Source organism: Lissotriton helveticus, chromosome 3_1, assembly GCF_964261635.1.
Source record: "Lissotriton helveticus chromosome 3_1, aLisHel1.1, whole genome shotgun sequence".
NCBI classification, from domain to species: Eukaryota; Metazoa; Chordata; class Amphibia; order Caudata; family Salamandridae; genus Lissotriton; species Lissotriton helveticus.
The window spans coordinates 799,373,421-799,400,374 of NC_136061.1; the positions used below are offsets into that span (position 1 = coordinate 799,373,421).

Genomic DNA, 26,954 nt, shown 5'->3' on the forward strand with positions numbered 1-26,954 from the left:
CCACATCGCAGCCATCCAGAATTTTGTGTGTAAAGGCGGGGCGCAAGTCATCTAGTGCAGCTGGTAGGACACACGCAACAGAATCCCAACTACCCAGTAGGCCCAGTATGCAGCTGGCGTGAACAGATCGTAAGTCCAGGCCAGCTGAGGAGAACATGAGCTTCTCAAATGTTTCAAGACACTAAAACTCTCTATCCAGGGGGCGGGGTAGGGAAGGTATTGGAGTTGACCATGTTCCTAGATACCTGCACCCACAAGCTTTCCAGACTAAGGGCTAGGGTGGTGGCATTACGCAATATGCCCGTTTACCATCGGCCTGGAAGATGGTTTTGCCCATGTCCGAAGAAGTGCATCCGTGAGGGACTCATAGAAAGGTAGCAGAGACTCAGTATTAGTTTGTCCAGACAGGAGAACTTCAGTGAGGACCTTGGTTTTCAAATTTGTTGCAGGCAACTGGAAATCAAGAACCTCAGCCGTCCTCTGCATCATACTGCACAGGAGGCACTTTCTTCCGCAGCTTGCCCTGTTGGAGAGATAAGCCCAGTGTCTGGGAAATTACTGAGGCTACTAGCAGCTTACAGCTCACGATACCAATTTTAGTCCGTATCAGGTTGAGCAAATTCAACCCCTTAGTCATAATGGTCGCTACCGAAGCCTGTGCCAAAAAGTTTGCCAATAAAGTCTGATGGGTTGCCAGAAAGCTGCAATCCAGTGGTATCACGGCACAAACTCTGTCAAATCAGATTCAGAGGGCACCATTGGATGCTATGTGTCGTCAGACGCCGAATACTTCTGCATCGGAGTCAATGCTCCATGGTCTGCAATGGTTTGTGCCACCTAGACCGGCTTCTGCACAGGAGACGGCACGGAGCCCATAATGGGTTCAGAGGTTCCAGCTGGTTCCGAGGACAGATGCATCAGCAGACTTCCAAGTGGAGGTGCTCAAGGCTTCTTGTGACCCATGAGGTACACCACAAGGAGCTGGCAGATGACAAAAAGATACACATAGGGTCATGGAAGTCAAAGGTTTGCTGCATCGCTAAGGGAACTCGAAATTGGAACTAGCCCAAGGCGAGAGTTGGGATCAGCTCAGAAGGAAGTTGCGTACGGGAGCACAATCAAGAGGCATGTTTACGCCCTTATGCCTTCTTATGAGTTTGAGAGTGGTGGGATGGGCAGAGGCCCACTTGGAGTCTTAAGCTTCTTTTTTGACCTACACGAGAACTTCGATCACAATGAAGATCTGCTGGGGGAATGACTTAAGGAGTTGTAACAGGACCTTCCCTTCTACTTCAACCGGTCACAGCAAAGTCTTCCGGTACTTGGTGACATACAGGTTTTTCTTATGATCCCAAATACCCATTGGTTCATCAAGGCACAGTCACTAGAGGTGAAGGGTAGCTCTGGAACTGCATCTGGTGGCACACAGAAAGGAACGGACGTTGGTACACATGGGTCGAGCTTAGATGTAGCTCCTCACGTCTTCTGCAGAACAACGTCTGCACAGATTTCCCATATCCTGTCTGAAGCCTCAGAATACTCAAAAGGTGAGGAATCTGTGGCTAGAAGTATCCATCAGTAAAGGTCAAACAGTTCTATCTTAGCTTTGTGCTATTTTGGGCACAGCATACTCATTGACACACCAGTCACGAATGGAGTGGCAACTCAACATCCCTTTGTGACAGAGAAAAGTATCTAAACCACCATGCTGAACCGAAAGTGACAATTCATGATCTTAAATATAGGAAAACATATCTCATATGCAGATTGGGATGTGAAAGTAGGGACCGTCTAAACTTACAGCATAACTTCACTTTCTTTAATGAAGCTCAGCATGGGCAACATTTCTATCTATTTGAACCCTTTCTTTTGGTTTTGGATACATCAGGAGTAGAAACCTTTTTTTTCTTTAAGACTTTGGAACTAATAGCCACTTGCTGTGGAAAGCACTTTTTTCTCCTCCTCTACTTATTGGCTAGGAGAGAAGTTCAAGACCCAGATATGTTGTGAGGAAAAAAGTGAAACCTATTCTTGCATCCATTCTACAGAATATGTACCATGATTTCTGTCATGCTGTGAGAGGACTGGACATTCGCCCTCTCATAGGCATGCTGGTCGCAGTGTGATGGAGTAATGTTGGAGGAGATGGTGCTTTTTGCAGTAGGGGAAAAGTGTGGGTACCCCCTACCTCCAAATGGTTTTTGCTGCTCATCAATGCAGTTGTTGTGAACAGTTCCAAGGCGGTATAAGAGAAAGCTGCACTTCTCCAACCCTACAATTGAACATCAGGAGCAGCCTTTTCGCTAGTTCTAAAAACGTCAATGTTTTTATCTTGGTTTTTAAACTTGGCATCTATTTACCTGAATTATTATTAAAGAGAAAGCAGCCCACAAAACACTGGTGTCGTATTTGCTTCTAAGATTGTGGTATAGCAACAATGAACTCAGCTGTGGCCTTTGCAAGCTTAATTGTTCCGATCTGAAGTCACCATACCCTTACAGAGAATCTCTTGTAAACACTATTTTCCTCCAGGGAACACAGCCCTTCGATGCCCAGAGTTCACAAGTATAACAGCGTCATAAGTCATTAATGTAACTAAGGTTCGGCACAACACCCTGCCCATCAAGTGCCCATCAACTCAACTTCTTCTGTTTTCTTTCTTAAGCTATGCTATAAATGTAGAGTATAAAGCAATGTATGAATTAGTTCTATGCAAAATTAAAGGATTCATCTCCAGTGATCTATAATTATTCTCTAGTTACTTCTCCACAGGTCCTCAAAAGTGAAAAACAAGCATGGTAAAAGTGAACAGGTCTCACCTATGAAGATTTATTGGCTTAGTCCAGTGGTTCTGCAGTTGTCATTTCTAAATGTCTAGCGCTTCCACTGTAATTTCCCACATCGTGCCGCGGCGCCCCTGGCAACGCATAACGGCGCACCGGGGTGCCGCAGCGCACAGTTTGGGAACCACGGGCTGAGTCAATATTTTTTTTAGCCATGTTGTACAGCAGCATGGCTGAAAGTAAAAAAAAAAAAAAAAACTATGACGAGGCCAGCATCAACCACATTACAGCATAACGTCTGGGCCCTCCAAAAAAAGATATATATATTTTATTTAATTCTCCGCAGGTTCAAGAAGCAGGACCAAGTCTCCAATCCAATAAGATATTTTAGCAAGAGCTTATTTTCAATAATGACACCCACACTTTTTGCAGACGTTTTATGGGTAAGAGGATTCCTCTATTCAATAGGCCAAAGAGAATGATTCAAAATAACAGTTTTATTGTTCAGAATGACACTCATTTTTGGGGGATTAGAGTTTTAGAAAATTTCTACTCTTCAAATCGTAGATGAATTGCAGTGTACTGAAAGTTTTTCCAAAAGGCTAGGGTACCATCTAGTCTAAAGAATAAGAGAGCCATAGGCATAATTATATATTTTGCAATTCATATTGTATAGGACCTGAATAAGGGGTCTAATATAGATGCTAAACAAATGCAGTGATATTGAGAAGCCCTATGAAACACAGCAATCAAAAGGGATCACAGGTGCCCTAAAAAGGCCTAGCCAAACCGATCGCATTTGATTCTCCCAAAAAAGATTTCAGACAGTCAAGAGATGAACTTCAAAGTCCAGCAGCCTCCATGCAGTCCACAAGCAAACTGCTGTTGACCATGTCTTGCTGAGAGGTCTAACAGAACGTAAGCAGAAGTCAGGCCTGGAAGGATACTATCCTTCATTGTTTTTTATTTTTACAATAAAGTAGGTTTTGAACACATTACAGAATTACAGGGAAGGAAGACAGCCTATTCAACTTAGAAAGTTCCGACACAATTTTATAAGTATCATTAGATATATTGGTAGAGTGCAATATTTTATTTGTAAAGAAGAGAGTCTTTGTTTAGCCATTAAGCAAATTGAGACATGGTCTCTTGCTTACTTTGCCACTGGATGTCACACTGATGAGGTGCAAAAAGGCTGAAACATGTAGGGGGTTTAGAAGGGTAAGATTTACATCTACAAGAGACATTTACTGTCAGGTTCGGATCTGCTCATGTCTCAGTCCAAGCATTCCACCCATCACTTTTTTTCCACTCCGAAGGAAGCAGAGCATAGAGCCTCTCTACCTTATTGTTCCAGTTGGGCCTAATTTAATGATGCCCAGGCACCAGATATTAAACATGCACATTCTATCAATGCTTTTTAACATTAAACACTGAAAGTACCCACCTTGGCAAGAAGAATGCAAGTAAAGTAATGTATAATTCAGTGCCACACAACTGAGAGTTGCAGCATCACAGCCATGTAGTACTATGAGAGTACAACAAGATGGCAAAGCTAATCGAGGAACCACATTGTCATGTCCTCCAGAGTGGACAACTTCTGGATTCAGTTTGGGGACATCACAGCTAGGTAGCTACCTGGCAAAAAAGGGAATTGAGTGGCAGAGATGGCATCCACTGGATGAACAGTTTCAGAGAACGTCAATTGAGAATTCTTGAATCTAAATGTATAATCGATTTTGAGACTAATCCACACTTGTTTGGGTTTCCAGCAGTTACTGAAGGAGAGGATACTAAAGACACTTTCCAGTGGTTTCTGATTGGTAACTCTATCAGGGGACTTTTCCAGTGGACAGAAAGGATCTTCAGTGCCACAATATTCCTCAAGAAAGGGCTGTAAGTTGAATGGATGGAAAAAGGCATAGTTTTTGAGGAGGTGGTGCAATAGCAAAGGGGTGAAGTGGTATATAAAGCTGTAGCAAGAAAAAAAGACTTAAAGAGCAGAGCCCTGATCTATTATTACTGTATCACTATTGCACCACAAAACTAATGAGACAAGGTCAGCATTGAAAATGCAATAGGTCTCGCAATAGAAGAGTTTGACATTTTTCGTTTTGCAAATGGATGAGTGGCGTTGCGTGGATGAGTGGCGTTGCGTGGATGAGTGGCGTTGCGTGGATGAGTGGCGTTGCGTGGATGAGTGGCGTTGCGTGGATGAGTGGCGTGTGTGAGTGGCGTTGCGTGTGTGAGTGGCGTTGCGTGTGTGAGTGGCGTTGCGTGTGTGAGTGGTGTTGCGTGGATGAGTGGGGTTAGAATGCAATAGGTCTCGCATTAGAAAAGTTGTAGTTATTGGTCTTGTAAATGACATATTTTATTTATTTTTTCGTTGTTAAAATTGCTAAATTGATGGCTTTGTCATTTACAATGCCAATAGTTATAACTTTCGCGAATGTGACACCTATAGCATTTGGAATGCAACATGTTTTGTATTTACGTGACTTAGATGGCAGCTCTGGTCGTTAGGCCACATCTCTAGAGAGCAGGAGAGTGCAGCAGGGGAGAGAAGCACAGCAATGCAATAGGTCTCGCATTAGGAAAGTTTGAGCTATTGGTATTGTAAAGGACACATTTTTTATTTATGTGCTTGTTTTGAAAATAGCTAAATTAATAGCTTTGTTATTTACAATGCCAATAGTTTTATCTTTCGCAAATGTGACACCTATTGTAACACAATATGTGTTGTGAGGGTGGGTGAGGGTGAGGGGTTGAGGGTGAGGGGTTGAGGGTGAGTGAGGGTGAGGGGTTGAGGGTGGGTGAGGGGTTGAGGGTGAGTGAGGGGTTGAGGGTGAGTGAGGGTGAGGGGTTGAGGGTGAGTGAGGGTGAGGGGGGTGAGTGAGGGTGAGGTGAGTGAGGGTGAGTGAGGGTGAGGGGTTGAGGGTGAGTGAGGGTGAGTGAGGGTGAGGGGTTGAGGGTGGGTGAGGGTGAGGGTGGGTGAGGGTGAGGGGTTGAGGGTGAGTGAGGGTGAGGGTGGGTGAGGGTGAGGGGTTGAGGGTGAGTGAGGGTGAGAGAGTGAGTGAGAGTGAGGGTGAGTGAGGGGTTGAGGGTGAGGGGTTGAGGGTGAGTGAGGGTGAGGGGTTGAGGGTGAGTGAGGGTGAGAGAGTGAGTGAGAGTGAGAGAGGGGTTGAGGGTGAGGGGTTGAGGGTGAGTGAGGGTGAGGGGTTGAGGGTGAGTGAGGGTGAGGGGTTGAGGGTGAGTCAGGGTGAGGGGTTGAGGGTGAGTGAGGGTGAGGGGTTGAGGGTGAGTCAGGGTGAGGTTGGGTGAGGGTGAGGGGTTGAGGGTGAGTGAGGGTGAGTGAGGGTGAGAGGGTGAGTGAGGGTGAGTGAGGGTGAGTGAGGGTGAGTGAGGGTGAGTGAGGGTGAGTGAGGGTGAGTGAGGGTGAGTGAGTGAGGGTGAGGGTGGGTGAGGGTGAGGGTGGGTGAGGGTGGGTGAGGGTGGGTGAGGGTGAGTGAGGGTGAGTGAGGGTGAGTGAGGGTGAGTGAGGGTGAGGGTGAGGGTGAGGGGTTGAGGGTGAGTGAGGGGTTGAGGGTGAGTGAGGGTGAGGGTGGGTGAGGGTGAGTGAGGGTGAGGGGTTGAGGGTGAGTGAGGGTGAGTGAGGGTGAGTGAGGGTGAGTGAGGGTGAGTGAGGGTGAGTGAGGGTGAGGGGTTGAGGGTGAGTGAGGGTGAGTGAGGGTGAGAGGGTGAGGGTGAGTGAGGGTGAGGGGTTGAGGGTGAGTGAGGGTGAGGGGTTGAGGGTGAGGGGTTGAGGGTGAGGGGTTGAGGGTGAGGGGTTGAGGGTGAGTGAGGGTGAGGGGTTGAGGGTGAGTGAGGGTGAGGGGTTGAGGGTGAGTGAGGGTGAGGGGTTGAGGGTGAGGGGTTGAGGGTGAGTGAGGGTGAGGGGTTGAGGGTGAGTGAGGGTGAGGGGTTGAGGGTGAGTGAGGGTGAGGGGTTGAGGGTGAGTGAGGGTGAGGGGTTGAGGGTGAGGGGTTGAGGGTGAGTGAGGGTGAGGGGTTGAGGGTGAGTGAGGGTGAGGGGTTGAGGGTGAGTGAGGGTGAGGGGTTGAGGGTGAGTGAGGGTGAGGGGTTGAGGGTGAGTGAGGGTGAGTGAGGGTGAGGGGTTGAGGGTGAGTGAGGGTGAGTGAGAGTGAGGGTGAGTGAGGGGTTGAGGTTGAGGGGTTGAGGGTGAGTGAGGGTGAGGGGTTGAGGGTGAGTGAGGGTGAGGGGTTGAGGGTGAGTGAGGGTGAGGGTGGGTGAGGGTGAGTGAGGGTGGGTGAGGGGTTGAGGGTGAGTGAGGGTGAGTGGGGTTGAGGGTGAGTGAGGGTGAGGGTGAGGCGTTGAGGGTGAGTGAGGGTGAGGCGTTGAGGGTGAGTGAGGGTGAGGCGTTGAGGGTGAGTGAGGGTGAGGGGTTGAGGGTGAGGGTGAGTGAGGGTGGGTGAGGGTGAGTGAGAGTGAGGGTGAGTGAGGGTGAGTGAGGGTGAGGGTGGGTGAGGGTGGGTGAGGGTGGGTGAGGGTGAGTGAGGGTGAGTGAGGGTGAGTGAGGGTGAGTGAGGGTGAGTGAGGGTGAGTGAGGGTGAGTGAGGGTGAGTGAGGGTGAGTGAGGGTGAGTGAGGGTGAGTGAGTGAGGGTGAGGGTGGGTGAGGGTGAGGGTGGGTGAGGGTGGGTGAGGGTGGGTGAGGGTGAGTGAGGGTGAGTGAGGGTGAGTGAGGGTGAGGGTGAGTGAGGGTGAGGGGTTGAGGGTGAGTGAGGGGTTGAGGGTGAGTGAGGGTGAGGGTGGGTGAGGGTGAGTGAGGGTGAGGGTGAGTGAGGGTGAGGGGTTGAGGGTGAGTGAGGGTGAGTGAGGGTGAGTGAGGGTGAGTGAGGGTGAGGGGTTGAGGGTGAGTGAGGGTGAGTGAGGGTGAGAGGGTGAGGGTGAGTGAGGGTGAGGGGTTGAGGGTGAGTGAGGGTGAGTGAGGGTGAGGGGTTGAGGGTGAGGGGTTGAGGGTGAGTGAGGGTGAGGGGTTGAGGGTGAGTGAGGGTGAGGGGTTGAGGGTGAGTGAGGGTGAGGGGTTGAGGGTGAGTGAGGGTGAGGGGTTGAGGGTGAGTGAGGGTGAGTGAGGGTGAGGGGTTGAGGGTGAGTGAGGGTGAGTGAGAGTGAGGGTGAGTGAGGGGTTGAGGTTGAGGGGTTGAGGGTGAGTGAGGGTGAGGGGTTGAGGGTGAGTGAGGGTGAGGGGTTGAGGGTGAGTGAGGGTGAGGGTGGGTGAGGGTGAGTGAGGGTGGGTGAGGGGTTGAGGGTGAGTGAGGGTGAGTGGGGTTGAGGGTGAGTGAGGGTGAGGGTGAGGCGTTGAGGGTGAGTGAGGGTGAGGCGTTGAGGGTGAGTGAGGGTGAGGCGTTGAGGGTGAGTGAGGGTGAGGGGTTGAGGGTGAGGGTGAGTGAGGGTGGGTGAGGGTGAGTGAGGGTGAGTGAGAGTGAGGGTGAGGGTGAGTGAGGGTGAGTGAGGGTGAGGGTGAGTGAGGGTGAGTGAGGGTGAGGGTGGGTGAGGGTGAGTGAGGGTGAGGGTGGGTGAGGGTGAGTGACGGTGAGGGTGGGTGAGGGTGAGTGAGGGTGAGTGAGGGTGAGGGTGAGTGAGGGTGAGTGAGGGAGGGTGAGTGAGGGTGAGTGAGGGTGAGTGAGGGTGAGGGGTTGAGGGTGAGTGAGAGTGAGGGTGAGTGAGGGTGAGGGGTTGAGGGTGAGTGAGGGTGAGTGAGGGTGAGTGAGGGTGAGTGAGGGTGAGGGGTTGAGGGTGAGGGGTTGAGGGTGAGTGAGGGTGAGGGGTTGAGGGTGAGTGAGGGTGAGGGGTTGAGGGTGAGTGAGGGTGAGTGAGGGTGAGGGGTTGAGGGTGGGTGAGGGGTTGAGGGTGAGTGAGGGTGAGTGAGGGTGAGGGGGTGAGTGAGGGTGAGTGAGAGTGAGGGTGAGTGAGGGGTTGAGGTTGAGGGGTTGAGGGTGAGTGAGGGTGAGGGTGAGGGGTTGAGGGTGGGTGAGGGGTGAGGGTGAGTGAGGGTGGGGTGGGTGAGGGTGAGTGAGGGTGAGGGGTTGAGGGTGAGTGAGGGTGAGTGAGGGTGAGTGAGGGTGAGGGGTTGAGGGTGAGTGAGGGTGAGGGTGAGTGAGGGTGGGTGAGGGTGGGTGAGGGTGAGTGAGGGTGAGTGAGGGTGGGTGAGGGTGAGGGGTTGAGGGTGAGTGAGGGTGAGGGGTTGAGGATGAGTGAGGGTGAGGGTGGGTGAGGGTGAGTGAGGGTGAGGGGTTGAGGGTGAGTGAGGGTGAGGGGTTGAGGGTGAGTGAGGGTGAGGGAGGGTGAGGGAGGGTGAGTGAGGGTGAGGGTGAGTGAGGGTGAGTGAGGGTGAGTGAGGGTGAGGGTGAGGGGTTGAGGGTGAGTGAGGGTGAGGGGTTGAGGGTGAGTGAGGGTGAGGGGTTGAGGGTGAGGGGTTGAGGGTGAGTGAGGGTGAGGGGTTGAGGGTGGGTGAGGGTGAGGGTGAGTGAGGGTGAGGGGTTGAGGGTGAGTGAGGGTGAGTGAGGGTGAGGGGTTGAGGGTGAGTGAGGGTGAGGGTGAGTGAGGGTGAGGGTGAGTGAGGGTGAGGGGTTGAGTGTGAGTGAGGGTGAGTGAGAATGAGGGTGAGTGAGGGGTTGAGGTTGAGGGTGAGGGGTTGAGGGTGAGTGAGGGTGAGGGTGGATGTGGTGGTGGATGTGGTGGTGGATGCGGTGGTGGTGGATGCGGTGGTGGTGGATGTGGAGGTGGTGGTGGATGTGGTGGTGGATGTGGGGTGATTGCGGCTTGCAAGCTTATTCCGCTCACGTTATGCAGTTTCAAACATGATTGCCACTATTACTCTCAAATTCACTTGGCAGCAAACTGGTGAACTAATTAAAAGAAAGTCGTATTCAGCGTTATGGCCGGTACTTTATTCCAGCAAAGTGGCACGCCAGTACACACCAATGAGCTAGTAAAGCTAAAAACACACCACATGGCACAATTGCTGGCTGAGCGAGCAGAAGTAAGCCAAACAGCTTTCCCGTAGCTAAGGAGAGCTGAGCTCTTTTTGTAGCAGCACGCATAAGAAAAGTCCCGTATTTTCACCAAAACACTCTCTGATAATGATCAGCCGAATTCAGAAGGCTTCCTGCCCTCATATACTCCCAAGAGAGCAGTAATCTTATAAGGAAATGCTGTCATCACACCTAAAGCTACGGATGAGGAGAGCTTGCTGGAAGACATTCAATTAATGAAAAGAAAAAAAAAAAAAGAAAAGGAGACACGGCCGGCCGGCCGTGAACTGAAAGCACGGCCGGCCGGCCGTGAAAAAGCCTTTGATGCCGCAGGGGGTAATTAGGGGAGGAGAATGGCTGGGCTGAGGCAGAGCGCCAAGCCTTTGATGCAGCAGGGGGCGGAGCGGGAAGAGCTGCTGGCGGCACTAAGCTGACGATTTGATGCTGTGCACGCGCATTTTAACTAATTGCGCTTGCGCATTGAGTTAAAAGTGCACATGCACTTCATCAAATCGCCAGTGAATCGCCAGTGTAGGTAAGCTTTGTTTAAGCCCCCATAGTCTCGCTCTGCTCAATGCGCATGCGCATTGACAGGCGAGACCTAAAAAGATGTATTCCCCCTTACAGGTAAGTGAGTCTTTGTGGTTTCCAATAAGCCATGTTTTGCCCAGCCCTCCACAGCCTATGCAGATGTAGATCTGGTGACCTGTATGAATAAAGAGGCCTTGCCTTGTTGATGGGTTAATAAACTAAAAAATGCAAAAACAACAGTTGATGGACTGAATGCATAACAATGTCATACATTCACCCCAGTACAGAGATCTGGGCCTAAATCCATTGTTTTTTGCTCACCATGCCATTCCAGTTTGAACCCAGTCATATGCAAATCAGTCTTGACCCTGTGCCTCATGGGAACAGTTCAGCCCGAAATGCCAAGCCAGGTCCTCCCTGGACTGGAAACAAGCATCCTAGGACTGGTTTCGGGGTTTCACCCCTCTCCAGCCAGGATAGCTTGATTCCAGTGGCATTGAGAGCATGGGACCCACGTCTGGGCATACCCATCCCACTCAGGTGACAAATGCAAAAATAACAGTTGATGGACAGAATGCAGAACAATGTCATACACTCTCACCAGTACAGAAATCTGGGCCTAAATCCATAATTGTTTTGCTCACCATGCCATTCCAGTTTGAACCAGTTTGAATAGACTACGGAATTGTGGCCCTCAGCGGACTCCCGCTATCCACAACAGCACCCTTAAGAGCCTCCCTGAACGCTGCCGCAAGACTCATTACTGGCTCAAGAAAACATTCGCACATTTCCCCAGACTTAAAGTCCCTAAAATGGCTGCCTTTTGAAGCCAGAATACAACTAAAAATTGCAGTTATGACACACGCGGCAGTGCACCACAATGCACCCAACTACCTCGCTCAAAAGTTGTCTATATCAGGAGGTTCGAGATCCAATAGAAGCTCAAAAAATCTACTCCTGAAACCCCGTAGATTCCGGAAAGAGAAAACTTACAAGCGCTCCTTCTCAGGAATGGCACCCAGGATCTGGAATGCGCTCCCTCCTGAAACCAGGCGTATCTCCTCCACTGCACTCTTCAAGAAAGAGGTGAAAACCATCCTTCTGGCCAAGATCTCCTGAACGCTATAGGTGTTGGATCAGAGACTCTGCATTGCCTTGTGTCAATGCTCACCTTGTCCTTTGACACTATACCTCTACTTGAGGGAGATACTATTACGCTACTTTCTTACTACCGACCAATATATGATACACGTTGGGTCACTGATTCACCCTCCCGCAGCCCCCACTCAGTGTTCTCTCTATACTAAAACACTGTTATAAGCCTTCCACACACCCAAAGTGTACCTGAACACCTCTGTAGTGGGATCAATGACTTATGCCGTCTTATATTACTTGTTTACCTGACTGTATATTGATATGTTTTATGTATGTTATTATTATCGTTTCATGTTAGTGACTACTACATTGCTCCCATTACCTCTGTTCATTCCTACTGCCCCTACCCTGTCATTGTGAAGTGCTCTGATATCTGTAAGGATCTTGTTCGCGCTATATAAAACTTTGAATAAATAAATAAATAAACCCAACCATATGCAAATCGGTCTAAGGTCAAGACTGATTTGCATATGACCAGGTCTAAACTGGGGTGGCATGGTGAGCAAAATAATGATGGATTTAACCCAGATCTCATGACTGGGGTTGAATGTTTTGATTTGTTCTACATTCCGTCCATCAATTGTGTGTCTTCTGCTTTCTCACCCTAAGTGCGCCAGGTATGCCCAGACACTGGAATCAAGCTATCCTGGCTGAAGAGGGGTGAAACCCTGAAACCAGTCCTAGGATGCTTGTTTCCGGATCAGACAGCTCTTTACAGATTGGTTTTGATTGCTCTGTGTATACTAACCGGAGATACATATGCTTTTCAGGTTATACCATACTATGCAATAATCTGTGGTTCCAGGGTGTATAATAATATCTAGAATGTATATCTGTATATGAAAATGATAAAGTATTATATAATAAGTGTACCTATAAATGTTTTTCTATCTTGAAACACTTTTTAAAAAAAAGAAGAAAAATAAAGACAAAATATATTTTTTTATATCAGTTGTACTGTTGCATATATTGGTCGGTGGGTCTAGAGTTTATTTGCTTTGCTAGCATTATCCAGCACTGTGCCCGGTGCAAAATATTTTCCAAACAGTTGCTTTCCCTGTTAGGGTAGTATCTTTTCTTTCAGGGGCCCCGTGTGTTTTCCAGAGCACCCTGAAGCAATCTCCACACCATAATCTGCATTTCTTCAACACAGATTTAGAAACACTCTAAACACCTTTCCTTAGTGAAGGAAGTAAAGACAAACTGAGGGAGAAAAAGCAGACTGTCTGGTCCTCTGCAGTGATTTCACAGAGATAAACCGCTTGTGTTTCTAAACCAGATGTGGTTCCAGTATCTCTCATTAAGCAGATATGGTCTAGTAGTGAGATAAGATATGGCCACAAAAGCTCTGACACAAGTTTGACCCTGCGACATTTTCACTATAAAGAAGAAACAACCGAGGTTCCTACCAAGTAACATGCACAGACACGCCATGGACCAAAACTATAAGTAAGGAGTCAGGGTCTCTTGTGCTCCAACTTCTTTTGAACCCTGCACCATGGTTATAGCGGTGTATTGTGTTTTCCATGATCATACCTTACCTGGACAGGCTATTTCATACCATGCTAAAAAAAGTACAAACATCCACTTAGAGCATTTCGTTGTTGCACAGTACACCATGCAGCTTATGGCAATGGCATACAGAATGCATTCATCAACCTGGAATTACACAGCAGTCAGGTAGTTTTCCAATCCCCAACTCTAAACGGGATCCACAGGTTTGAAGGGCAGGAGTGGAGTATTATAATCTGCTGTTGTGTTGCCTTGAACTGAAGTTGACAGTGTCACTGAACAGGTCTAGAGGTGTTTGTGGAGCAACAGAAATCAAGTACATAGCACCTACTTAGACCTCCTGAACAGTAAGCTTACCAATGCTAATACAAGGGATGGAATAGTTTGTGTAGCTACCCTAATTCTGAAGTTTAAGTCACATAGGAAATTTCAGACCTCTGTAGGGGAGGCAGAGAATTTTGAGATTGCACTCTAGACTAGGCAGGAGGCAACCGGCAGCCTTTTGTATTTTTGCAGTGTTCACAATTAGCACTAAGATGCACATCATAGTAGTGGCTTGCATGGGAGGAGGGATGAAGGAAAACACTTTCTTTCATACTAAGAAGCATCAGTTACCAGGTTTTTTTTTACTCTAACTTGACTAGCTATGAATTTGGTTTAAGATACTAGCCTGTCAAAGAAGATGACGAAAAGGCAGAGAATGGTTATCTCTATGAACAAGTCTTCAGGACCGATATAACTTTTGTACTTGGACGTCTTTTGTTCGATCCTTTTTTCAAGTCCACGACTCTATTACTTGGAGACAGAAAATAATTGGTATTCTTCATCTGCGATACATGTGCACATTTATGTTCCATTACAGCAGACAGTTACGGATGATAAAGAGAGCACAGCAGGTCCATTAGGATGCGAACAGAAACGCTGAAGAAGAGACTTGTGTGTGTAGAGCCTTGTGAGCAGGTGATGGATCTTGGATGGAGTGTGTGTGAAGAGGCAAACAATATCTCCAGATCCCACACCTAAATTGAAAGCTGAACATGAAAAAGAGCTGTTCAAGATTTCAATTACTGTCTAAAGACAATGTATTAATTGGAGTCTTAGCTGTTATTTTGCACTGTTTCCTTAACTATTTATAATCTGGAATATACTGCTGCAGAGCATTGTGTATATTAATATTATCTCACCACCATAATAACGTTACAGTGTGTGATTTCAACATTTTCTATCAACTGTGTGCTCAGGCAGCCTACGATTACTGGACTGTAGGAAAAGCTGTGCTTTTTAGATTTCCAAATCTTTATAAATGAAATGAATCTCACCAATAAACTTGCACACACATTGGGGTCTTGAAAAATACATAAGGGTGGCTGTGGAAAATTTGACATACTAAGATATATTAAACACCTTAAAGGACACAATGACTTGTTATCCAACAACAACAAACGGTAAAATAAACTGTACCTACCTGTGAGGTTTGACTTTGTAGTTTTGTAAATAAAGACTTTGATAAATGAATATTTAAAGAGTGGCTTCTTGTAACAGATGCCCCAGAGGGTGACTTAATATGCATCTTTCTTTCTTGATGACAAGTTTCTGCTGGACTCTCCTTTAATAAAACGGCATCCCATGGATCCTCTGAAACTGAACCACAATCACTGTTTCCATCACAATCCACAGCATGATGTGGAATTTCAGAATTTTCCCCCTTTGGCTTACTGAGAGGATCAAGATCCAACCAGTCAAATTTGCTAATATCACTGGATGCTTCGGGTGTTGGTGCCTTAGAAAGCGAAGTCGTGGCAATGCATGCTTTACTGTCAGTTATCAACTTCCCATTTTTTTGGAATTCAGAGGTGACTGCTATTTTGTCAAATATTTTTGCCATGCTTGGTGGTACAACTGGTGAGTATGTAGGCAAACTTCCTCTTATGTGAAAAGGTGGGCTAGAGGACAGTGAGAATGGCATAAATTGGGTCCGTCCTGGGAGACTCAAATATAAGGGCTCCCTTGACCGATAGGGGGACATACTTTGAGGAAAACCATTCTGGAACGGATCCACTTGCTTCGTAATAGCAGAAGAATAAACAGGAGGCAAAGTGCAAGCCACTGTTCCTCTGAATCCAGGTGTCCACGATTGTCCCTGAAAGGGAGATTGGGCATAATACTGTGAAGAAATGGAGGGGGCCAAAACAGGAACTACTGGTAACGTTGGTGGCTTTCTAGTTTCAAAACTGTCATCCAAAAGTAACTTTTCCAGCTCTGCATGGGTTAGTTTGTCAATATCAATAGCACATAATTTGTCTTCAGTCATTTTTTTTGCATCAGATTCAGGAAAAACCATAAGATCCTGGTCCTGTTTGATAAAAGCTGGAACTCTATTTCTGGTGGTGCTTAAAAACTGTAGACGGTCTTGAAAACTAACAGGTCTGTCCTTCTGGAGTTTGGCTAGGGCTTCTGCTTCCATCTGCAGTGCCTCCTCCTTACCGACATCCTTTGGCCTGGCTGTCCCCAAAGAAGGAGAGGAACCTGGTTTATGTCCATTGCTAGATGATGTTTGAGCCATACTGCAAACTGCATTCGAATTCAAATGATCAGGTGTGGCTTTCTTAAAATGATTCCATGTAGACTGTCCATAACCAATTCTAAAGTCCTAAAAGGAGAAAAAAATAAAAGGTGCAAAAGTGAATTTTTACAACTTATTCAACTCAAATAAGTGTCATTCTTTTTTTTAACGAAAATAAACAATCCACACGAAATAAGAATTAACATGTCAATGGTAGTAGCCAAGGCAAACTTAACAAAACCCAACACACACAAAGCGAGAACATTACACAGAAAATGTATGTCGATCTGCCTGACCTTCTGACACTTCAGGAGTTCGGACACTCTCAATGCTCCTCTCCGGCCTCACACACACTTCTTCCCCCAAACCTCCTAGATATTAAAGGTGCACTCTTAAAGGACAGAGGGTGTTTTACCGCTCAGAAGATAGTTTTCTTCTTTTAGGTTTTCATTTTCTTTTTGTCTTTATTTACACGAAACTTTAAGGGCGTGTGTAGTCTTTCTGGAATCTAACAAACACTGCCATAATAACAACAAGCTACTCGTTTTTTGTAGCAATTGACTTTAGTGCTTGTCCACCAATCCCAGAGTAAGCAAACCTTTCAATCTAATAATGAGAAGCAAGTACACTCCTCAACAAAAGGTTTCAGAAAAAGGGCTCCAAGTGGAGCAATTTAAAGCACACTATTAAGGCTTAAACGTCGATATGTTTACAAACAGTTCAGAAGAAAAGTTCAATAATATATTAGAATAAACCCACCCATGCAACGTACAGGAAACGTTAACCATGTCACACGTATTTTTCCTTACTTGCGATCTTTCAAACTAGTTAGGGTGAGCTGCAGAGATTCCCAACAAGCATGGAGTAGAGCTGCAGCTCTGTGACCACCAAGACACATTCTGTACCAAGTGGGTACAGGGCGTAGAAGAGAAAATGTTCGTACTGCAGAAGAAAGTATCTCTCTGAAACATTTTGTAACTGCAGAGGAACTGCAAAACAGAATTTCTGCCACACAATAGAACCGAGTAGCGAATCGGTAGCTAGGATATAGAATCAGAATTCCTGCATTAGAATACACTCATAATTGCAAACACTAACTGCACAGCCAACAAAATAGATCGTTATTTTTAAAGACAAGCAATCCACCTTTTCCGAATATAAGAAGCAAATTAAACACAAAGGGAAAAGCACAGTGTTTGATTCAAGGGCAATACAAAAACAAATACAGGATCTTACATTCCCCCATTTGATGGAGGCAAAACAACATTATCTTCAAGGGGATTGCTGCTTTGCCTTTCCATCCATCAGAGCTACTACTCCCAGTTTTTCCCATCGGATTGGTTAACAAATGCGACTGCTCCAAAAAATGCTGGGAGGGTTTCCACCGCATTTGCCTTCCCATAGCACGCATGCATGCATGCATACATACATACATACATAAATAAATAATCTGCTTTCGGAGTAGGTATTTCCTGGCCAAAGGTTCATCTAGTGACTGCTTGGATTTTTTTTTAACCAGCGTTGTGCGTCAATCTCAAACAGGGAAAATACCTTTTAGGGCTAGGCTCTTGCAGGTATATTCACAACAATTTACTGTGCTAACTAACATCTAAGTGCAGCAAACCCCAGTCAAACATGTCTGGAGAAGTGTGGCTCAATGGTTAGAGCGGCAGACCCTGATGCAGAGGTCTAGCCAGGGACCAGGGTTCAATTCCCGCCACGGCGGGTCTGGGGCTCAATTTCCTCGGACCTGATAATTCTCGCCTCGGTGCCTATTCTAATCATGGGTCCCACTCTGCAACTCTGGGCAATCGCTTGCTTAATCTCCACAACGGCCCCAACAACGCTAGGATGCCTGGCTTCCCCTTGGGGGTACCCAGGAGTGGGCACTTCACAGGGAAAAGCCAGGAAGGGTTCCACAGCGGTATGCGTACAAGCGCCGAGATGCCTCATGGTGATTCGTGCGCTATACAAGTACTACACATTTACAGATGCCACTACCTCATTTATACTGCTTTACTCTCTGTAATGCAGCAAAATCTCTTTAGAATAAGAAATTCTTCTCTGAAGGAAGGGAACAACAACATAGAACTAGAAGACAGTCTATCTATAACACGTGAACCCTGCTAGTACACACTTAGTGAGGAATGAGGGTGCTTGCAGCACATTACTACAATATAAGGTTTTTACTCTCTTACTCCTAATGGTGCATTGGTTATGATCAAGAGGCCAGGATGACGATTGCTACGGGACTTAACAGGCAATGTGCACATTAAGCAAAAGAACGCTCAAAGACCCAAAGGACAAGGGAAATACATTGGGTAAACCGTGAGGGCGCGCACAACAGATACATAATAATACTCAGTCTGAAATGGACTCCATATTAATTGCATATAAATATTTAATGGCAGCTAAAGATAAGCACCCATCTTTGAAATGCATAGAAAATCTTGTCAGTTTTGGCATGCTTGAATTTGTCGTATTTTCTGAATAGTCTCAAGAGGGAAAGAAAAAAATAAGTTACCCCTTCTGCCTAATTAACCGCTTTATGGAAGCGGTTTGTAGAATTGCTTCCCAGTAGTATTGGCCTTAGAGGGTCACAACAGCCATTCCAATTTAGAGATTACCGCCTCTCTTACTCTTTTCTAATGATCAACTGTAGACTGGCCTTCTTTAAATTGAGGGTTTGAGACACGCAGAGTTGGAATACTAATAGCTCTTAGTTTTGGCAATCTCTGTAATTTGACCACACTCTCCAGATCAGGCTCCAACTACACAAAGAAATCAGTAGATCAGGAGCAACATTTGCAAATAGTTCTGCTTAAATTTAACTGGTCACTGATTGAAATGTTTGGGTATCACCTACAATTGATCCTCCGTACATTTTAGCCTTCTAGGTGTCGCCCTTTCATTGTAACACTTCTAGCAAGCAAGTAATTTCTCCATTTTCATAAAATCGGACATTTGAGGCCAGGGGTTGGAGGAATGTGAAAGTGAGCTGCCCGGGGTCTAATTTTCTCAAGTTTCTTGTAAAAATTATTTTCTGCTTGGGAGGTAGGTTTTTCCATCTAATTCTCAAAGGGGAGAGGTAGGATGTGCTTTTGATTTTATATATATATATATATATATATATATATATATATATATATATATATATATATATATATATATATATATATATATATATATATATATATATATATATTGTAGAGCAAGACGCCTTCACGCTTCGGAAAGGCTCACCACGACACACCCCGCCCTCTGGGTCGATGCAGCTCCCGAGCAAATCCACAGCCAGTTCCCAATAAATTGGCTAGAGTCAGACGCGTTTCGGGGCCAGAACGTCCCTTCCTCATGGACAGCCACACAAACAGGCTAGAGAACAGCTTCTGAATTCAAACGTAATTTATTTGAACTTTGACACCCTGAGTGGGTGTGGTTTAACATAGGTGAGCTCACTGGGAACTCTGGTCCTTGTAGTCTTTGAAGGTGAGCTGGGATTTCAAACCTTGAGTAGGCAGCATGATTTGTGACCTTGTTGAAGTCCTGATTATACCCTTGAGTAGGGATGGAGGTTGGCTGCAGGAATTGCAATCTTGCTTGGGGGTGTCACGCTGAACAGGCACGAGAGGGTAATCGCACCACAGCCTTAGCGGGTCGAGACATCCTGTAAACCGCCAAGTGGAGCCCTTTCCGCGGCCTGGACCGACCGCTGAGTTAATTGTAGATCAAGACGCCTTCGCGATTCATTTTCATAAAATCGGACATTTGAGGTTAGGGGTTGGAGGAATGTGAAAGTGAGCTGCCCGGGGTCTAATTTTCTCTCTATATATATATATATATATATATATATATCTCTCTCCAAGGTACCAAAAATCCCAAGGCTCTTGTGGGCGGGTGCTTTCACACGCCGGTACCGCGTGTATCAGATTCAAGCTCCAACACTTTGTTCCATTCTCCAAACAAAGTACGAGCACTCCGAGGTGGGTGATCAGAAAGCTTTAATCCGGCAAACAAAACAGACGCGTTTCGGACCTCAAGTCCTTCGTCAGTGTTTAGCACGTATTTCCTGGCTATATCAACACGTCATTGCATGCAGTCATGGAAAGCAATGAGGGCATAACAAAACATTTCATTTGACATGCAAAAAGCGCGGCCATTATTAACACAAATCGAAAACACACGATAGCAATAGGGATCTATTGCAGTATTGGGGTGTAGATCATGTACCTCCACAACCAAGGAGGGGGGGATAGACTTCTCAAATTGAGAAGACTAGAGTCACGTTACATCATTGACCTAGACACCAAGACACCCCTGGGGATGAATAGCGGAGAAGAACTGACAGTACATTTGGAGAAATAACACCTTACAGAACAGGATAATGTATATTACATTTCAATATCAGGAACCCTTGGGTAAAGTAATTGGTGACCTTGATTATGATTACGAATATGAATTTGTGTTGAAAAAGCGCTTTTCTTTTCTTAGAGAGAAAAAGAGAAAATAAGATTTTGGCTAAAATCTTGTAGTAACATGTAATCTTTATGAAATATGAAATATTTACAAATCTATCTCCTAATCCCGTAGTACTCTAACTACAGATATACTGTGTGATCACGATGTTATAGTTAGTTTCTACATGCAATTATGATGGCTGGTGTGGTGCCGATACACGGCTCTATTGTTGTTTTCATACCGGCCCATAGCGGCGTATTTGCCGATACGCGGCTTAATCAATTGTCTTATGAAACTTGGCGCAGTGAATTTTGAGCGCCAATTGATTATAAAATTGTATATATACACATTGAATAATGGCCGCGCTTTTTGCATGTCAAATGAAATGTTTTGTTATGCCCTCATTGCTTTCCATGACTGCATGCAATGACGTGTTGATATAGCCAGGAAATACGTGCTATGTGCTAAACACTGACGAAGGACTTGACGTCCGAAACGCGTCTGTTTTGTTTGCCGGATTAAAGCTTTCTGATCACCCACCTCGGAGTGCTCGTACTTTGTTTGGAGAATGGAACAAAGTGTTGGAGCTTGAATATATATATATATATATATATATATATATATACACACATACATACACATACACACACACACATATTACCTACTGGCGGTCGCCAGTAGGTATATATAGTTAGGATTTTTTCTCTATGGGTTTTTTGAAAATTCTATGTCTAATAACTTTGGCGTTTGTGGACGGAATTGGCTGAAATTTTCAGGAAAATGGCACATTTTGTTTCTGAGCAGCCCCTGAAAATTGGGGGGGGGTTCGTCCAGGGGGGGGTCGAGAAAAAAGGGGGTCCCAAAACGTGTTTTTAACATTGAGTTTTCCATAGGGCGGTTGGCCTCACTTTTAGCCCGAACGGCTGAATGGATTTGCACGAAACTTGGCAAAATTGTAGGGACTGGTAGCCCGATGTGCCTTTTGTAGGTCTCAATATATGTGCTACAGTGGATTTTGAGAAATTAACGTTTAAAAAAAGATATATATCTGTAACAGCGGACCGGGCAGCGCTCCAGGACGCGTACTTTTCGCGCAAAGGAGCTTTGTGAAGCGAAGCTGATTGGTTCTCCGGCGTCTGTCAACATTCCAAACAGTCCGTAGCGGCCGCCATCTTGTCTCTCGGTAGGATCGAGAGACAAGAGGAGGCCAAAGCGAAGGGGCAAATGACCATAAGGGGGAATAGTAGATCCTCGCTGACCCCCTAGGTTTGATGTGGAGGTTTTAAAAGGGCCCCGCGGGGCAAAAAAAAAAAATAATAATAATAAAACGGCTGAATGGATTTGCACGAAACTTGGCAAAATTGTAGGGACTGGTAGCCCGATGTGCCTTTGCTAGGTCTCAATATATGTGCTTCAGTGGATTTTGAGAAATTAACGTTCAAAAAAAGATATATATCTGTAACAGCGCACCGCTTCGCGTACTTTTCGCGTTACGGAGCTTTGCGAAGCGAAGCTGATTGGCTCTCCGGTGTCCGTAAACATTCCAAACAGTACGTAGCGGCCGCCATCTTGTCTCTCGGTAGGATCGAGAGACAAGAGGAGGCCAAAGCGAAGGGGCAAATGACCATAAGGGGGCATAGTAGATCCTCGCTGACCCCCTAGGTTTGATGTGGAGGTTTAAAAAAGGGCCCCGCGGGGCAAAAAAAAAATATAATAATAATAAAACGGCTGAATGGATTTGCACGAAACTTGGTAAAATATTAGGGACTGGTAGCCCGATGTGCCTTTGCTAGGTCTCAATATATGTGCTTCAGTGCATTTTGAGAAATTAACGTTCAAAAACAAGATATATATCTGTAACAGCGCTCCGCTTCGCGGAGATAAAATTATATCTGTATTACCTAGCTGTTGCTAACACCAGTTAGCGACGGCTAGTAGGAGATAGCGACCATCTTGGGCCCCACTTTGCATGTGAGTGATATTTATCACTAATGACATGCAAAGTGGGCATGCCAAGATGTTAGCGACTGGAAACAGTCGCTAACATCGCTATCTCCTATTATCAACTTTTGGAAATATTCGAGATAAGCGCGAATATCTCCAAAAAGTAACAGCTGCCCTGAGCAGTTCTTAGCCATGTTATCCAATGGGAGGTGGATAACATGGCTAAGAGCATTAGCTCGGTAATGCATGAATATCGCTGAGTTTTCAGCGATATTAATGCATTGCGGTCGTTTTTTATCGTATTTGCGATAAACCTTGATAATAGCAAGGTTTATCTGCGATAATTTCTGACGGTAAAAAAATCTTTGCAATGCATCGTTAGGGATAAATATCGCTTAACTTTGGTAATATGCCCCAACGTCTGTTAACGTTCGATTCGAAGGAAATCAGGAAGTGTTGAAAAACATTGTCTGCGCCATCTTGTCTTTTTTCAAATGCCACACTTTTGTCGTGCACGGCAGCCATTTTAGATGCCTTGACCAGACCCACTCTGTGCACGCTGTCGATCCTTAGCATGGCTCCCCACCCTCGCAAGCATCTCACCCAGGCAGTGGTCACCCCCGCTCTCTGTCTTATGCATGGGTAATAAACCTCCCCCCATCTGCGCTGCTCTTCCCTGAGAATCACACCCTGTGCCCGCCCGACACCTCCCTTTCGCCCTATTCACTACCGCACCCTCTGACACTCCTTTTCCTCTGTGTTCGATTGTCCAGGCCGGTCCTAGGCTATCAGCTAGCCCTGCAGATGTAGTTTATGGCCACAGCTGTAAAGAATCACCCCTCTTCAAAGGAGTTATAGTAGATCAAGGCCCACACTCGATGAGATCCGTCACAGCAGAAGCGTTGCTATTATCTGAAAACCATCCTGTATTGTGATTGGGGAGGGGACCGAGCGTGAAGCGGAAGATTCCAGGGATGACTCTTTGTACATCAAAGTTTTTACAATTATGTGTCACATTAAAAATATATAGCACTCCGACAAAGTAGTAAGATTATAAAACTTTAATAATTTATAAATATATACAAGAAAACAAAAATAGTAATAACATATAAACATTTTTAGGGAAAAACAACGAAGTAGCGGTCGGCTGTGCGAATAGTCCCAATGCAGCACAACGTCCAGATTTCCGGCGTGGGGCGTCGCGGGGGGTGGGTCATCAGTAGCAAACTGTTGTGCGAATAGTTCCAAGGCAGCAGAACGCGCCGAAATCTAGATGACACGAAAGTGATGTCTAGTAAGTTGCCACCCAGCAAATAACGGCGTGGGGCGTCGCGGGGGGTGGGTCATCAGTAGCAAACTGTTGTGCGAATAGTTCCAAGGCAGCAGAACGATGGCACCAAGGTGATGTCCAGTAAGTTGCCGCACTGGTTTTGGTATCCTACAATGCTGCTCCGAATAACGGCGTGGGGCGCCCCGGGGGAGGCGGCGTGAACGGGCCTCTCCAGGTGGAGTGTCATCTGTTGTAGTGGGGCGCCCCTTTACCGTTTCAGTTGCCATTCCGTCCGTTTTTGGTCCACTGTGTCAAAAGCCGCACTTCAGCTGAGTTGCGCCCACTCTTGCGGTGCAGCGATAGGCGGCTGTCACAGGACTCTCAAAATGGCGGCAGGCTCTTTCCTTTTTGGGCCTGGTCCACTGAAATGGCCCTGGGACACCTTGGAAATCGGACGCTTGTCTGCTAGGTCTTGGACCCCATTCTCGAAAGCGTCCCCTCCGCCTTGAGAATTCATCAAAAGTTTTGGGGGCCCCGACTCCTGCAGGCTTCTGGTGGGGAGCGGCTGCCATGATTGCTCGCGGAATGACCACGACGGAGCTACGAGATGGTGGTGCTCTCATGCTGACGCCAGTTTAGTCTGAAACATCCAGAAACAAGGTGGGGCTTTCATCGTTTGGGGAAAAAAAAAAGTTTTCATCCAATGAAAAGTGTTGTTTTTAGGTCATATGATCAAGCCTTCCATCATTAGGAAACCAAAAGTAAAATGAACCAATGAAAAGTTTTATAAACAAGTCACATGACCTGTTATGCGGCATAGGGTATAAAATGCGGAGAAAATACGTTGGCACGTGAGGCGGCGTCAGTAGCGGACCGATGTGCGAATAGGCCGAAGGCAATACAACGCGCCAAGATCCGGATGGCACCGAGGTGGTGTCCAGCAAGTTGCAGCACTGGTGTGGCCATCCTACAATGCTGAAAGTCGGCGTGGGGCGCCCCGTTGGACTGTGAGTTTGCGTCAGTAGCGGACCGATGTGCGAATAGGCCGAAGGCAGCACAACGCGCCAAGATCCGGATGGCACCGAGGTGGTGTCTAGTAAGTTGCCGCACTGGTGTGGCCATCCAACAATGCTGAAAGTCGGCGTGGGGCGCCCCGTTGGCCTGTGAGATGGCGTCAGTAGCGGACCGATGTGCGAATAGGCCGAAGGCAGCACAACGCGCCAAGATCCGGATGGCACCGAGGTGGTGTCTAGTAAGTTGTCGCACTTCTGTGGCCATCCTACAATGTTGAAAGTCGGCGTGGGGCGCCCCGTTGGCCTGTGAGATGGCGTCAGTAGCGGACCGATGTGCGAATGGGGCCAAAGGCAGCGCAACAATATTTTCTGACTGACACCACAAGGCGCTGAGATGCCAAGATCCGGATGGCACCGAGGTGATGTCTAAGTTGCGGACTGATGTGCGAATGGGGCCAAAGGCAGCGTAACAATATTTTTTGTATGGAAGATACCACTAGGCGTTGAGATGCCAAGATTCGGATGGCACCGAGGTGATGTCTAGCAAGTTGCTGTACTGGTGTGGTCATCCTACAATGCTGAAACTCGGCGTGGGTCGCCCCATTAGCCTGTGAGATGGCGTCAGTAGCGGACCGATGTGCGAATAGGCCGAAGGCAGCACAACGCGCCAAGATCCGGATGTCACCGTGGTGGTTTCATAGTTGAGAGGCACTTCATCTGCAGTGGGGCGCCGAGATCCGGATGGCACCGAGGTGATGTCTAGCAAGTTGCTGTACTGGTGTGGTCATTCTACAATGCTGAAAGTCGGCGTGGGGCGCCCCATTAGCCTGTGAGATGGCGTCAGTAGCGGACTGATGTGCGAATGGGGCCAAAGGCAGCGCAACAATATTTTCTGAAGAGAAGACACCAAAAGGTGCTGAGATTCCAAGATCCGGATGGCACCGAGGTGGTGTCTAGCAAGCTATGCAGTTGAGTTGTGTGCGCACTTGCGGCGAATAGGTCGAAGGCAGCTTAACAATGTTTTTTGAATAGAAGACACCACAAGGCGTTGAGATTCGGTTACCACCGAGGTGATGTCTAGCAAGTTGCCGCACTGGTGTGGCCATCCTACAATACTGCTCCGAATAACGGCGTGGGGTGCCCGAAGGGGGGGGGGAGCCGGCGTGAATGGGCCTTCCTAGGTGGAGGCTCGTCTGCTGTAGTAGGGGGCCCCTTTACCGTTTCAGTTGCCATTCAGCTGAGTTTCGGCTGCTCTTGATGCTACAGCGACAGGCGGCTGCAAGAGGACTCTCAAAATGGCGGCCTGTTCTTTGGATTTGGGCCTGGTCCACTAAAATGGCCCTGGGACACCTTAGAACTCGGACGCTCGATTTTTTTTTCCTTTCCTGTACATGCAAAAAAAGGTAAATGCCCGGTACGTTACACGCTTCATCTGCCACGATGAACTCTCCAGAGGAACCGAAAAAAAATATAGTTGTGGTAACTATACCATGCATCGTCATATGGAGAGGTGGCACCAAATAATTATAGTGCTGCATAAAAGAGAGATTTGGAGGAGAACCCCTGACCTGCTAGTACATTCATCAAAGAAGTGGCACTGAGAGCTTCAGAGGCAAGGGAAACGGTCCCAAATATTTAGAAGAACTTTGGAAAGATTAAAATGACATGTTTAGATTGTGGCAAATTAATTTCATGTGGACAGATGAGTGTTACTCTAATAAATACAGCATATAAACATCATCATAGTCGATGGTTGGTAGAGACATTTTGACTATATCCTGGACCTGCCCGTCCTCGCCCAAAATGGCGCCGGAATAAATGGGACTCGTAACTCCTTGTTGTGTACTGGTTGCAGAACCTTGAAATCACGAGATACGTATGCAGTTTTGAAGCACATGGCGGGCGGGGACGAGAATTGATTGACTATTTCGACATCCCTATTGATATTAAGTTCTGATGTGTTATTGATTACTGTACTGTTGAAAGTTCGAATTAACGTCACCCATGGTACTTGCCCGCAAATGTATATCTAGATAATTTTATTGTAACTGGCCCTGTCGTATTTTAATTATAAAATGTACGTCCACCGATTCCGTAACTGTTAGACACCTTAGTTCTGGCAACCTAATGGCCCGCCCGTTACGTTCCTCTACAGTGTAAATGTCTATTCATCATATACGATTACAGTTTGCTCTGTGGCAGGCCCACGTGGTTATAGGCTCGTATTTGTATAATGAAATTTTCACAATAAAGGTTTTTAAAAGAAAACATGGTAGTAGTATATACATTGGTAAAGTTTTTAATAATAGTGACTGTTTTAGAATCATTAAAAGGCAAGTGAAATAAAGCAGACCAATTACATGAAGGGTAAAAGGTATAATACGAAGGAACGCAGTAAAGATAAATGGTCAAGGGCTGTTGTGTTTTCTATTCCTGCAACATAAAGTGATCGATAAGAATCTCATATTCAGGCGTATCGGCGACTAAGACAGCAGGTCGACCCTCTTTTGCTCAACGGCTCCGTCATGGGACGAAGAAACGCTCTTTTTCTCGAAAAAAGAATATATTTTACTTGCAGGACAGTTGTAAAATTTCCGGGAAAGTACATTAGCCTGGAACATTATAACATATATTTAAGAAAAAATAATGTTCGGAAGTAATGAAAAGCGTAATTTTTAGGTCATATGACCAAGC

General features: G+C 46.5%; 1 protein-coding gene across 2 annotated transcripts in view; it reads right to left on the reverse strand.

Moving 5' to 3' along the window:
* Positions 1 to 26,954, reverse strand: part of PIK3C2A (phosphatidylinositol-4-phosphate 3-kinase catalytic subunit type 2 alpha) — a 1,158,716-nt gene that overhangs the window by 1,060,318 nt on the left and 71,444 nt on the right. For both annotated transcript variants that reach the window (XM_078681042.1, XM_078681043.1), the window contains one exon: positions 14,478 to 15,662. In XM_078681042.1, the coding sequence (XP_078537168.1) occupies positions 14,478 to 15,575 (1,098 nt within the window). In that variant the 5' untranslated portion in view covers positions 15,576 to 15,662. The remainder of the gene's footprint in view (positions 1 to 14,477; positions 15,663 to 26,954) is intronic.